A 13,530-nucleotide genomic window follows, 5' to 3' on the forward strand; every position below is an offset into this window, starting at 1 on the left:
TCCCACTCCCTCTCTTCCCCCCTCACTCCCTCTCATCCACCTTCACTCCCTATCTTCCCCCTCACTCCCTCTCATCCACCCTCACTCCCTCTTCCCCCTCACTCCCTCTCTCCCCCCCACTCCCTCTCTTCCCCCCCTCCCCATCTCGTCTGTGAACTTGGCAGCAGGATGAGTGAGCAGAGGAAGGGCGGTGCAGAGGAGGGGGAGGGGAGTGTGCCAGTCACTTTTGGCTGTGTTGCAATTTCCTTTGCTGGCTGAAGTTGGTATGAAACTCTGCTGACAGCGATGGAAATGCACGGCTCCACGTTCCCTTCGCTGATGTGAGGCGGGGGGGGGGGGGGGGAATCCCAGCAGGACCAAGCGCCCTGCCGGTCACTGCAGATGTGGGAGAGTCGCTGGCACTCGCTCTCCATCTGTGAGTCAGTTGCGAGCTGGCTCTGCATTAACCGTTACATTGGGGAGTGTGACTCTCGGTGACCAGGAGGAAGGTAAAACTGAGCTGTTGCTGGTGAACTGAGGCAGGCTCCCTCCCGCACTCCACTCGTCCCGTCCCTCCCGGACCTGCCTGGGTTTGCTGAGCAGTTGCGGTGAGTCTGAGGGCGAGGACTGCCCATCTGAAAGTTCAAAGACACAAGGAACTGGAATCTGGAGCAGAACACACAAAATGCTGGAGGAACTCAGCGGGTCAAGCAGCATCTGGGTATATGGAACAAGCTGCCAGAGGAGGTAGTTGAGGCAGGTACTATAACAGCATTTAAAATATATTTGGACAGATACAAAGGTTTGGTGAGATATGGGCCAAACGCAGAGAGGTGGGGCATCTTAGTCTGCATGCTTTCTAATTCTATGACTATCTGTGGAGGGAATGGGACAGACAATATTACAGGTCGGCGCTGAGGGGTAATTTTTTCACACAAAGGGTGGTGAATGTATGGAACAATCTGCCAGATGAGGTAGTTGCGGCTGCGACTATCCCAACGTTTAGGATAGTTGGACAGGTACGTGGATAGGACAGGTTTGGAGGGATATGGACCAAGCGCAAGCAGGTGGGACTAGTGTAGCTGGGACATGTTGGCCGGTGAGGACAAGTTGGGCCGAAGGGCCTGTTTCCACACTGTATCACTCTATTACTCTATGACTCTCTATAACACTCAGATAAATATATAATCAATAATATAATCAATTAATAACCCTTATAGGTAAATTAATAAGTGACCATAATAGTGCAAAACTGAAGACTGAGTGCAACCAAAAACACAGTCCATTGAAAATCACAGTTGCTGAGGTAAGTGTTGTGCAGTGTTCAAGAGCATGATGAATACTGGGAAGCAGTTCTTAAACCTGGAGGTAATGGTTCTCGGGCTCCTGTACCTTCTTCCCCAATGGTGGCAGCGAGATGAGAGCGTAGCCACAGTAGTGCGGGTCTCTGATGATGCCGGCTACTATTTTGAGGCAGCACCTCCTGTAGGTCCCTTTTGTGGTGGGAGGTCAGTGCCTGCGATGGACCAGGCAGTGTCCACCACTCTCTGTAGTCTCCTTTATTCCAGGGTGTTCCAGTTGCTGAACCAGGCTGGGGTACAACCAGTCAGTGTGGTCTCTACCATCTTGAGTTGTGGAAAGGTTGATTTCAGTAGTGTGAGACCTGGCGAGGGTGGCATGGGAACAGATGTTCGTGGGTAGAATAGCATCTGACTCACGGGAGTCTTTTACAAGTTCAGGGCCAGTGTAATCTGGGAAGGGTGAAATGACAATATTGCAAAATTAGGAGATCTTGGATGACAAAGGTTATTGAAAGTTTGATCAGGATAGAAAAATTGAAACATATATTAGATACAGGCAACTGAGATAGAACATCGAACAGCAGAGCATAGAAACAGGCTCTTCGGCCCACAATGTTCATGCTGAACATAATGCCACGTTAAACTAATCTCATCTGCTTGCACATGATCCCTCTATTCCCTGCAAATCCAAATGCCTGTCTAAAAGCCTCTCAGAAGCGCATGTCCTCTCCCACACCCTCTTTATATATATATATATGACATGGTCGACATGGACAGGGTGGGCCAAAGGGCCTGTTTCAATGCTGTACAGCCCTATGACACTTGATGAGTATTTCAGGCGCAAGAGAAAGACAGGGAAAGAGTGGGTCCTCTTAGAGATTTAAAGGGGAAATGTGTGTCGAGCCAGGGGAGATGGCCAAGGCTATAAATAAATACATCGAGTCACACAGCACGGAAACAGGCCCTTCGGCCCTACTCATCCGTGCTGATCCGGATACCCATTGTACACTCCTCAAAGCTTTTGGTCATTGCATTAAATAAAGCGTCAAAGCAGTCAGCAAAGTCACTGAGGTATTCCATGGCCTCCGGGTGATGCAGAGGGTCAGGAATTCAAATACACCTGGACTATTTCCGACACTTCCCCACCATTCCTTGACCTCACTATCTCCATCGCAGGTGATAGACTTCTGACCGACATCCACTATAAACCCACTGACTCCCATGGCTCTCTGGACTACACTTCTTCCCAACCTGCTTCCTGTAAGGACTCCATCCCCTACTCCCAATTCTTCTGTCTACGCCGCATCTGCTCCGAGGATGAAGCGTTCCACATCAGGGCAGCTGAAATGTCCTCATTCTTCAGGGAACGGGGGTTCCCCTCCTCCACCATAGATGAGGCTCGCACCAGGGTCTCTTCCATACCCCGCAACACTGCTCTCTCTCCCCATCCCCGCACTCACAACAAGGGCAGAGTCCCCCTAGTCCTCACCTTTCACCCCACCAGCCGTCACATACAACAAATAATCCTCCATCATTTTCGCCACCTCCAACGTGACCCCACCACTCGGCAAATCTTCCCATCTCCCCCCATGTCTGCCTTCCGCAAAGACCGCTCCCTCCGCAACTACCTTGTCAATTCTTCCCTTCCCTCCCGTACCACCCCCTCCCCGGGCACTTTCCGTTGCAACCGCAAGAAATGCAACACCCGTCCCTTTACCTCCCCCCTCGACTCCATTCAAGGACCCAAGCAGTCGTTCCAGGTGCGACAGAGGTTCACCTGGATCTCCTCCAACCTCATCTACTGCATCCGCTGCTCTAGATGTCAGCTGATCTACATCGGTAGGACTAGGCGGAGGTTAGGCGATCGTTTCGCCGAACACCTCCGCTCGGTCCGCAAGAACCTACCTGACCTCCCGGTGGCTCAGCACTTCAACTCCCACTCCCACTCCGAATCCGACCTCTCTGTCCTGGGTCTCCTCCATGGCCAGAGCGAGCAACACCGGAAATTGGAGGAACAGCACCTTATATTCCGCTTGGGGAGTCTGCATCCTGCGGGCATGAACATTGAATTCTCCCAATTTTGTTAGCCCTTGCTGTCTCCTCCCCTTCCTTAGCCCTCGGGCTGTCTCCTCCCAACCCCCAGCCCTCGGGCTCCTCCTCCTCCTTTTTTCCTTCCTTCTCCCCGCCACCCCCGATCAGTCTGAAGAAGGGTTTCGGTCCGAAACGTTGCCTATTTCCTTCGCTCCGTAGATGCTGCTGCACCCGCTGAGTTTCTCCAGCATTTTTTTGTGTACCTTCGATTTTCCAGCATCTGCAGTTCCTTCTTGTACAGGAATTCAAACTTGTTTGCTTCGACTTGGCTCTGTACAGGTTGTCTGTGGGAGCCATAGCAGCTGATTGCTGAGTGCTGTTAAGTTGCCAACTCCTACCTACCAACCTGTCAGGGTCCTGTTGGCCTGATGCCAAGTGACAAAACAGAAAGTTGCCTATCAGTGGGGGCACTGGGAACCTGAGCTAACAGAACTCATTAGTGAAATTCTGTCAGGGGAGGAGCTTGAGTCATAGCGTCCTACAGGTTGGAGACAGACCCTGTGATCCAACTCATCCAAGCCCATCAAGGTGGAATTTAATAGAGAGAAATATGAGGTTTGGGAGTATTAACATGGGCAGCTTACACAGTAAACGGTAGGGCTCTGGGGAATGTTGTAGAGTAGAGGGATCCAGCAATACAGGTACATAGTTTGTTGAATCACAGGGTGGTCAAAGAGGCCTTTGGCACATTGGCCTTCATCAGCCAGAGTATTGAGTATAGAATGTGTAGGAAAGAACTGCAGATGCTGGTTTAAATTGAAGGTAGGCACCATGGAGTATAGAAGTTGGGAGGTCATGTTGCAGTTGGATAAGACGTTGGTGAGGCCACATTGAGAGTGTTGTCTTCATTTTTGGCCACCATGTTACAGCAAAGATGTTGTCAAGCTGGAAAGGGTGCAGAGAACATTTACTAGGATGTTGCCAGGACTCGAAGGTCTGAGCTATGGGGAGAGGTTGAGTAAGCTGGGACTCTATTCCTTGGAGCGCAGGAGGATGAGAGGTGATCTTATAGAGGTGTATAAAATCATGAGAGGAATCAGCCAGTTCGGTATTCCGACTGCACATGCCCAGGTCATACATCGCTAGCTATAAAACAGTCTTGGCAACGGTGGCTGCATTGTGTGCAGGCTTGCGTTTCGTCCGGGGTCGGGGTCAGCTCTCCGTTGCTGCTGGTGCTGTTGGGGGGTCCCCGTCTCCTGTCCGGGGTGGCCCTGAGCTGGCGGGGCGGACCCGGACTTGCAGCCGCTGGATCCAGCTTGGCTCTGCCTGTCCCGCCGGGTTGGCCGGCAGCCCTCCACCTCCACCCCCCCTCTCCTCAGTCTGACACCGAGGTCCTGCTGAAGATGGGCAGCCGCCGGCCCTGCTCGAAGACGGGCGACGTGGAGCCGTTGCTGCTGGAGTCGGCCTGGTCAGAGAGAGAGTCTGTGGACGGGCTCCTGCCGGCCATGGGCAGGCCGGGCGCCCGGTGGAGCTGCGGGCACTATTGGTGATGGTGGTGCTGGCGGCAGCAGCAACCTCCTCCCCCTCCCTTGCCCAGCCGCAAGCCCAGAGTCTGGGCCAGCTCCAACTCCAGGTCGGGGCTGAAAGCAGCCTACAGCGCGGCCCACGGCGCAGGCCAGTCTAGCGCTGAGCCGGAGGAGGCTGAGCCCAGGCTGGCGCTCTGACGCAGGCGAGGCCGGAGCCCTCGCTCCTCCTCGGGGTTGTGGATGGAGTGGCAGCGGGTACCGTAGGGGCAGAAGCCGGTGGTGTGTAAGGTACGGCTTGTACTTGAGGTGGCGGCTGAGGCCGTGGGCGAACTGGCACTTGTCGCCGTAGCGGCCCATCGGGGAGCGGGTTCCTCTGGAGTTGGAGCGGGGTTGGGCTGGTGATGTCGCTGGCTGTGGGTTCTGTGAGTCTGCGGCCGCTGGTGTTGTCGGTCCGGGCTGTCGGTTGGCCTGGCGGGAGAGGCGGAGGTGAGCAGGGGTTGGCGTTTCTCCGCGCTGGGCCTGGGGGCGGGGATGGGACATTCGAGTGGGGGGGGGGGGGGGGGGGGAACACCGGGGAAGGTCCAGTGGCGGGTCTCACCACCCCGGCCCGCCTGGTCCTCCCCCCCCCCCCCCCCCCCCCCAGGTCACCCACTGAAAAAAGACAAAAAAATCGGACCCAAACTATACTCACTGAATTAATTGCTGATTTACTGATACCACTGCACTCATTTATTAAAATCTAATTTTAAATTCACAAACTCGAGCAAAACACAAAGTAGTGGAGGAACTCAGTTGGTCAGGCAGCAACTGTGGAGGGAATGGACAAACCAAGGTTTGGGTTGGAACACTTCCTCAGGCTGTTGGAGTTGGTCGAGACTCTGAAGTAGGGTCATTTTGTCTTTTCTCCAGTTTTTTGTGTCTATCTTCGGTTTAAACCAGCATCTGCAGTTCTTTTCTAACTCATATCACTTGCCTGGCTTTACCCCAACCCCATGACCCTTTTCCAGATTTCCCCCCCGTACTCCCATCAGAGTAAGGTCCAAACCCGAAACGTCAGCTGTCCATTCCGCTGGAGGGTGCTGCCTGACCTGCTGAGTTACTCCAGTACTGTGTTTTGCTCAAGATTCCAGCATCTGCGATTCCTTGTGTCCCTAATCCAGTGAGATGTGATTTCACTGATCCTGGAACAGAATAAACCAGTGAAACACTAAAGCTGTTTTCAAAGCCTTTCCTGCCTTCATGTAAACCCCAAGTGGTCAATGAGAACTGGTACCCCAACATGAACATCACCAATCCATGTTCTCCAGAGATGCTGCCTGACCTGCAGAGTTACTCCAGCACTTAGTGTTCCAGGTACTCTTCCTCCTGGTGCTACTTCTTGCTATTGAGGGAGTGCAGCGTAGGTTTACAAGGTTAATTCCCGGGATGGCAGGACTGTCATATGTTGAGAGAATGGAGCGGCTGGGCTTGTACACTCTGGAGTTTAGAAGGATGAGAGGGCATCTTATTGAAACATATAAGATTGTTAAGGGTTTGGACATGCTAGAGGCAGGAAACATGTTCCCGATGTTGGGGGAGTCCAGAACCAGGGGCCACAGTTAAAGAATAAGGAGTAAGCCATTTAGAACGGAGACGAGGAAACACTTTTTCTCACAGAGAGTTGTGAGTCTGTGGAATTCTCTGCCTCGGTGGAGGCCGGTTCTCTGGATACTTTCAAGAGAGAGCTAGAAAGGGCTCTTAAAGGTAGTGGAGTCAGGGGATATGGGGAGAAGGCAGGAACGGGGGTACTGATTGGGGATGATCAGCCATGATCACATTGAATGGCGGTGCTGGCTTGAAGGGCCGAATGGCCTACTCCTGCACCTATTGTCTATTGTGCTGGTAGTGTAAAGCAGGACCAATTTTGAAATTAGTAGCAGGTTTCCTCCTCGAGTGGCATCTCTCATAATTTTATAAACTTCTTTCAGATCTTGAGCAGAGGCACTTGAAATTACCAGCAGATTTCCTCAAGATATGATTTTGTTAGCTGGAGGTATCAAGGGCACTACAATCAGTGTTTGGATTAGAGGGTACACAAAAATGCTGGAGAAACTCAGCGGGTGCAGCAGCATCTATGGAGCGAAGGAAATAGGCAATGTTTCGGGCCGAAACCCTTCTGGCAACTTTGGATTAGAGGGTTTTAGTTGTAAGAAGAGGTTGGACAACTTTGATTGTTGACCCTGGATGTTAGAGGCTGAGGGCAGATCTGATAGAAGTTTATAAAATGATGGGAGTTGTAGAGTACAAAACCTTTTCCCAAGGTGCAAATGTCAAAGATGAATGAACATAGATTTAAGGTGAGACTGGCAAAGTCTAAAGAAGGAAAATGTAATTTTACATAGAGCGGTGGGTGCCTGGAACTTTTGCCAGGATGATGGATGAGGTAGATACGATAGCGGTGTTGGATAGGCACATGGATACGCGGGGAATTGGAAGGGATATTGATCATGTGTAGGCACACGAGATTAATCTGGTGTCACGTCTGGCACAGACATTGTGCAATGAAGGGCCTGTTCCTGCGTTGTACTGTTCTATGTTCTACATTCAGAGATATGTAACAAAGTCAAGTGAATGGGTTTGTTGATGTGTAAAACGAGGGAATCAAACAAGAGTTAATAGAATGTCTCAGGGCTAAATGTTCAACTCCTGTTTCCAGTTGGGTAGAAGGTACACAAAAATGCTGGAGAAACTCAGCGGGTGCAGCAGCATCTATGGAGCGAAGGAAATAGGCAACGTTTCGGGCCGAAACCCTTCTTCAGACTGATGGGGGGTGGCAGGGAGAAGAAAGGAAAAAGGAGGAGGAGGAGCCCGAGGGCTGAGGGATGGGAGGAGACAGCCCAAGGGCTGAGGAAGGGGAGGAGACAGCAAGGGCTAACAAAATTGGGAGAATTCAATGTTCAGTTGGGTAGATGTCTGTAACTTGGGGAAGTAGAGAGGAACAGAGGCATTGGTGTGTGTTGTGGGTGGAGGGAGTTGGCTGCAGAGTAGTGGACACTGCCCGGGCCATCACGGGTACAGACCTTCAAAGGGATCTACAGGACCCACCCTGGCCACACTCTCATCTCGCTACTGTTGGGAAGAACAGAGAACAGTACAGCACAGGAGCAGGCCCTTTGGCCCACAATATTTGTGCTCAACAGGTTCCTAAAAAACTATGACCTCCAGGTTCAGGAACAACTTCTTCCCAACAGCCATTGAAAACTGCACAACGCCAACCTTGCCAACTATAATCTACCATGGGCTTTGTTTTGATTGCATTGCGGACTTTGGTTTTCCACTATTATGGTCTGGTTGCCCCGTATTACTGATTCTTAATTTATTATATTCGTACCTTTATTATGGACAGAGTTGGATTGTTTTCTCTGGAATGCCGAGGTTGAGGAGAGACATGAGAGAACGACTTAAAATTGTCAGAGGCATAGATAGGGTAGACAGTCGGAACCTTTTTCCGAGGATGGAAATGCCAAATACTAGAGGCCAGAGCTTTAAGATGAGAGGGGCAAAGTTTAAAGAGGATGTGGGGGGAAGATTTGGTAGAGGGTGCTTGGAAATTGCTGCCAGGGGTGGTGGTGGTCACTACAGTAGTGGCATTTAAGAGACGTTTGGATAAACATATGGATATGAAGGGATATGGATTACATTCAGGCAGATAATAAGTTGGTTCAACACAGACAATGTGGGCCAAAGGGCCTGTTCTTGTGCTGTACCGTTCCATGTTCGATAATATGATACTGATGGATTTTCTTTCTCCTGAATCTCTTCCTCCAGGTTATGCTGTCCCTAAGACCATCACTGAATTTGTGTGAACAGGAAAAGGGTTAAAAAGAGAGCCTTTGATTCCGGGCTGACAACGACGCCAGAGGTGACACGATGGACTTGCCGGGTTCACCTGAGATTCACGCAGCCGTGCAGGGTGTAAGTATGCACATCCTTTCTCCCAGGGTGGAGCTAGCTGATGTGTTCTCCCTTGACCATTGATCAGGTTGGGAACTATCTGCGGGGACAGTGGTTATTCCAGCAAAGACTCTGGTGATGGTTTAGATGATACTTGATGATGGGTGGCAAGTCAACAGTGGGTGGTCTCCATGGTGTGTTCCCAGAACATTGTAGTACCTGGTCATGTACTGAATCCCAATGTGTGGCAGGGCCCCGTCAGAAGGGGAGAGGTGATGGGTTCATGTAGGGTTAGTGTTAATGGAGGGCAGGGAATGGAGGGATAAGTATTTTGTTCAGGTTTATTATTGTTACATAATGAGTTACAGTGAAAAGCTATGTTTTGCCTCCTGTCCAAACTGACCTGATAAACTATACATAGATATAATCTAAGGTACACAAAATTGCTGGGGGAACTCAGCGGGTGCAGCAGCATCTATGGAGCGAAGGAAATAGGCGACGTTTATATAATCTGTATTACATAGATATAATCTGTTCAAACTCGGAAGTACAATGGATAAAGCAAAGGGGAAAATACAGAGTGCAGAATATACTTGTTAGCATTGTAGTGCACCAGTTCCATCGTCAAGGACCATTGTCCACAATGGCATAGAAGTTGTTCTTGGTATCGTTTGGCACAGACATTGTGGGCTGAAGGGCCTGTTCCCGTGCTGTACTGCTCTATGTTCTATCTGTGTTCTAGTGTTTACTTTATTATTATTGTCAGGAGTACCTAATTACAGTGAAAATCTTATTGTTGTGTGCTACCCAGTCAGGGAAAGGACTATACATAATTACAATCAAGCCGCCCAGAGTATACAGATGCAGGATGAAGGGTATAACATTTAATGCATAGTAAAGTCTAATGAAGTCCGATTAAAGATATTTCAAAGGTCACCCATGAGGTAGATCTTCTTTCGTGCCCTTCTTCCATGTTTCAAATGTTGACATCGCTGCCATCGTCCGTCCTGAAAAGGACGCAAGCTTCCGGCGACACTCAATGGGAGCCATCACTTGTTGCAACAGATGATGGTGGTAGCAGAATTAGCTCGGGATACTTCCAGTTTCCAGCCCCGCGACGTGGATGCTTCTGCTATGGGGCCATGAGGTAGATAGAAGGTCAGGACCAAACTCCTGAACCTGGAGTTCATGGTTTTCAGACTCCTATACCTTCTTCCTGATGGCAGGATGAAATGAGAGCATGGCCAGGGTGGTGTATGTCCGTGATAATGTTGGCCTTGATAATGCTGGCAGAAACGTTGTCTTGGAACATCGAACGCACAACATCATGGCAGGTGCTGGAATCTTGAGGAAACACAAATGCTGGAGTCACTCAGTGAGTCAGGCAGGATTTATGAAGGATGTAGATAGGATAGGTGATGATTTGGCTTCTGAAGAAGGGTCCTGACCCGAAACGTTGTTATCCATGCCCTCCAGAGATGTAGGATGACCCGCTGAGTTAGAAACATAGAACATAGAAAATAGGTGCAGGAGTAGGCCATTCGGCCCTTCGAGCCTGCACCGCCATTCAATATGATCATGGCTGATCATCCAACTCAGTATCCTGTACCTGCCTTCTCTCCATACCCCCTGATCCCTTTAGCCACAAGGGCCACATCTAACTCCCTCTTAAATATAGCCAATGAACTGGCCTCAACTACCTTCTGTGGCAGAGAATTCCAGAGATTCACCACTCTCTGTGTGAAAAATGTTTTCCTCATCTCGGTCCTAAAAGATTTCCCCCTTATCCTTAAACTGTGACCCCCTTGTTCTGGACTTCCCCAACATCGGGAACAATCTTCCTGCATCTAGCCTGTCCAACCCCTTAAGAATTTTGTAAGTTTCTATAAGATCCCCCCTCAATCTTCTAAATTCTAGCGAGTACAAGCCGAGTACAGTTACTCCAGCACTGAAGCAGTGCTGCAAAACACTTTGTGTTTTGTAGAACAGCACAGTACAGGAACAGGCCCTTCTGCCCATGATATCGTTAAACAAATCTCCTCTGCCAGCACATGCTCCATATCCCTGGAAGTTTGGTTTTTACATATGAAATATGTAGAGAAGTTGTGACGTAATTTTGCAGGGCAATGGGGTGATTTAGTTTTACTTTTTTTATTCTCACGGATACAGAGATGCAGTGAAAGGTTGTTTTATATGTTATCCAGTCAAATCATACAATACGTGAGTACAATAAATCCTCTTCTGGAACAGCCTACAGAGAATGCACATATCCTGCTCCACCTTGCACCCTCCAAGTCTCTGAGAACTTCAATCTTGGCCCAAGAAGACATGCAATTTGTGAGGCTGAAGGGTCTGTTGCCATACTGTACTGTTCTGACTTCCATGTGATAACATTTTGCAGGCATCAGCAAAAGTCCCCACTTCTAGCCTTGCAATGGAAGAATGGTCATTAATGAAGCAGCTGATGGCTGTGTTCAGTCCAGGACCTGCCCAGAGGAACTCTCACAGCGATGTCCTGAGATCACCAACGACTGTACTGCCTTCATGGATCGGTGATGTTTCAGGTCAGGATACTTCTTCAAACTGAAGAAGGGCCCTGCTTGAAATGTCACCTAGTCATGTTCTCCAGAGATGTTGCCTAACCTGCTGAGGTACTCCAGCATCTGCAGTTTCTTGTATCTAAACTGTACTGCCTTTCCTTATGTGAGGCATGGCTCCAAGCACTGCAGTTTTTCCCTTGATGCACCTTGTTGAGTGTAGTTTAGTTTAATTTAAGGATAATTTAAGCATGGAAACAGGCCCTTCGGCCCAGCGAGTCCGCACCAATCAACGATCACTCGTACACTAGTTCTGGTCTATCCCATTGGTTCTATTCTGTAAACTGTCCACCAGAGACAATTTACAGAAGCCAATTAACCTACAAACCTGCATGTCTTTGGAATGTGGGAAGAAACCAGAGCACCCCATGCGGTCATAGGAGAACGTGCAAACTCCACACAGACAGCACTCGTAATTGGGACCCAACTCGGGTCTCTGGCGCTGCGAGGCAGTAGCTCTTACTGCTGCGCCACCGTGCCGCCCTTGTCTTTGGTGATTTGATGCTACACTCCTTCACATGTTACTGCGATGCCAGGGGCACTCAGTCTCACCCCACCTCTGGCATTCATTCATCTCTGTGGTCCATGTTTGGTCCAAGGCTGTGATGAGACCTGAAGCTGAGGGGTCCTAGTGAAATTGGGTATCGGTGACTGAGCCGGTAACACTGTTGATGGCCGTTTCTAAAAGGTTCCTGATGATTAAAAGTAGATGCATGAGGCAACATTTAGCCCAATTTATGAGCAAGATTTAAACTTGTATGGTTAGCACTTGTCCTGGATAGAGTCACAGAATCGGCTTGTACTCGCTAGAATTTAGGAGATTGAGGGGGGATCTTATAGAAACATACAACATTTTTAAGGGGTTGGACAGGCTAGATGCAGGAAGATTGTTCCCGATGTTGGGGAAGTCCAGGACAAGGGGTCACAGCATAAGGATAAGGGGGAAATCCTTTAAGACCGAGATGAGAAAAACATTTTTCACACAGAGAGTGGTGAATCTCTGGAACTCTCTGCCACAGAGGGTAGTTGAGGCCAGTTCATTGGATATATTTAAGAGGGAGTTAGATGTGGCCCTTGTGGCTAAAGGGATCAGGGGGTATGGAGAGAAGGCAGGTACGGGATACTGAGTTGGATGATCAGCCATGATCATATTGAATGGCGGTGCAGGCTCGAAGGGCCGAATGGCCTACTCCTGCACCTATTTTCTATGTATCTATCTAATCGTGCAGCACGGGAAACAAGTTGGCATACTGGGTCCAGGCACATTTGCCTGCATTTGGCCCATAACCTTCTAAACCCTTCCTATCCATATATCTGTCCAAATGTATTTTTAAAGTTGTAATTGTATCCGTTTACAGCTTCCTCTGGGAACTCATTCAAGATATGGTCCACCTCCAAGTGGAAAGGTTCCTCTTCAATCTCTCCCCTCTCATCTTAGGCCTGTGCTCTCTAGTTTTAGAATCCTCTGCCCTAGCTAAAAGAATGTGAGGATTGACTTTATTCATGCCCCAAGTCAGTCCGGTGACCTCAGATCGACAAAGAGTTTATTACTAGGTTACAGCAGCTAGCCGGCATCTAATTGTGCGGAGGGGCAGGTGTAGTGAATTGCTGAACAGTTTCTCAACCAGTTTGTAACCTCATTGAGAAAGAAGGAACGGCAAATGCTTGTTTGAAAAAAACCAGACACATTGCTGGAATAGCTCAACGGGTCAGGCAGCACCTCTGAGAACATGGATAGGTAACGTTCCTGAAGAAGGGCCCTGTCCGATATATCGCCTAACCATGTCCTCCAGAGATGCTGCCTGTGTTACTTCAGCACTGTAATCTCATCCAGTACTTTAACTACTTACCTCTCATCCCAGCCTATCGCCCACCCCTCGTGTTCGCTTTGGCGCCCATCTGGCAGAACCTCATTCCGAATGTTCAAATCCATCTTCCTCCGTGATCTCCTCATGCACTGCCCTTGGCTGAGGTACTTCAAATTCTCAAATTCGTTCCAATTTTTTTAGTTGCTTCACACTGGGGCTGTGTCAACATCACAAGATTTGGGATTCTCTCGCTTAAAAAAATGTCCACCTGTTTTCCTTCTAGAAACTCCTCAAAATAGCCTATCTTCATCACCTGTCCTTACATTTTCACATCTGGTTCAGAGGCACGTCAAGT

General features: G+C 49.4%; 1 protein-coding gene across 4 annotated transcripts in view; it reads left to right on the plus strand.

Moving 5' to 3' along the window:
* The window catches only part of slc4a2 (solute carrier family 4 member 2), a 203,860-nt gene that overhangs the window by 82,839 nt on the left and 107,491 nt on the right, over positions 1-13,530 (plus strand). For all 4 annotated transcript variants that reach the window (XM_033020207.1, XM_033020211.1, XM_033020208.1 and 1 more), the window contains one exon: positions 8,645-8,791. In XM_033020207.1, the coding sequence (XP_032876098.1) occupies positions 8,747-8,791 (45 nt within the window). In that variant the 5' untranslated portion in view covers positions 8,645-8,746. The remainder of the gene's footprint in view (positions 1-8,644; positions 8,792-13,530) is intronic.

Source organism: Amblyraja radiata, chromosome 4 (assembly GCF_010909765.2).
Source record: "Amblyraja radiata isolate CabotCenter1 chromosome 4, sAmbRad1.1.pri, whole genome shotgun sequence".
NCBI classification, from domain to species: Eukaryota; Metazoa; Chordata; class Chondrichthyes; order Rajiformes; family Rajidae; genus Amblyraja; species Amblyraja radiata.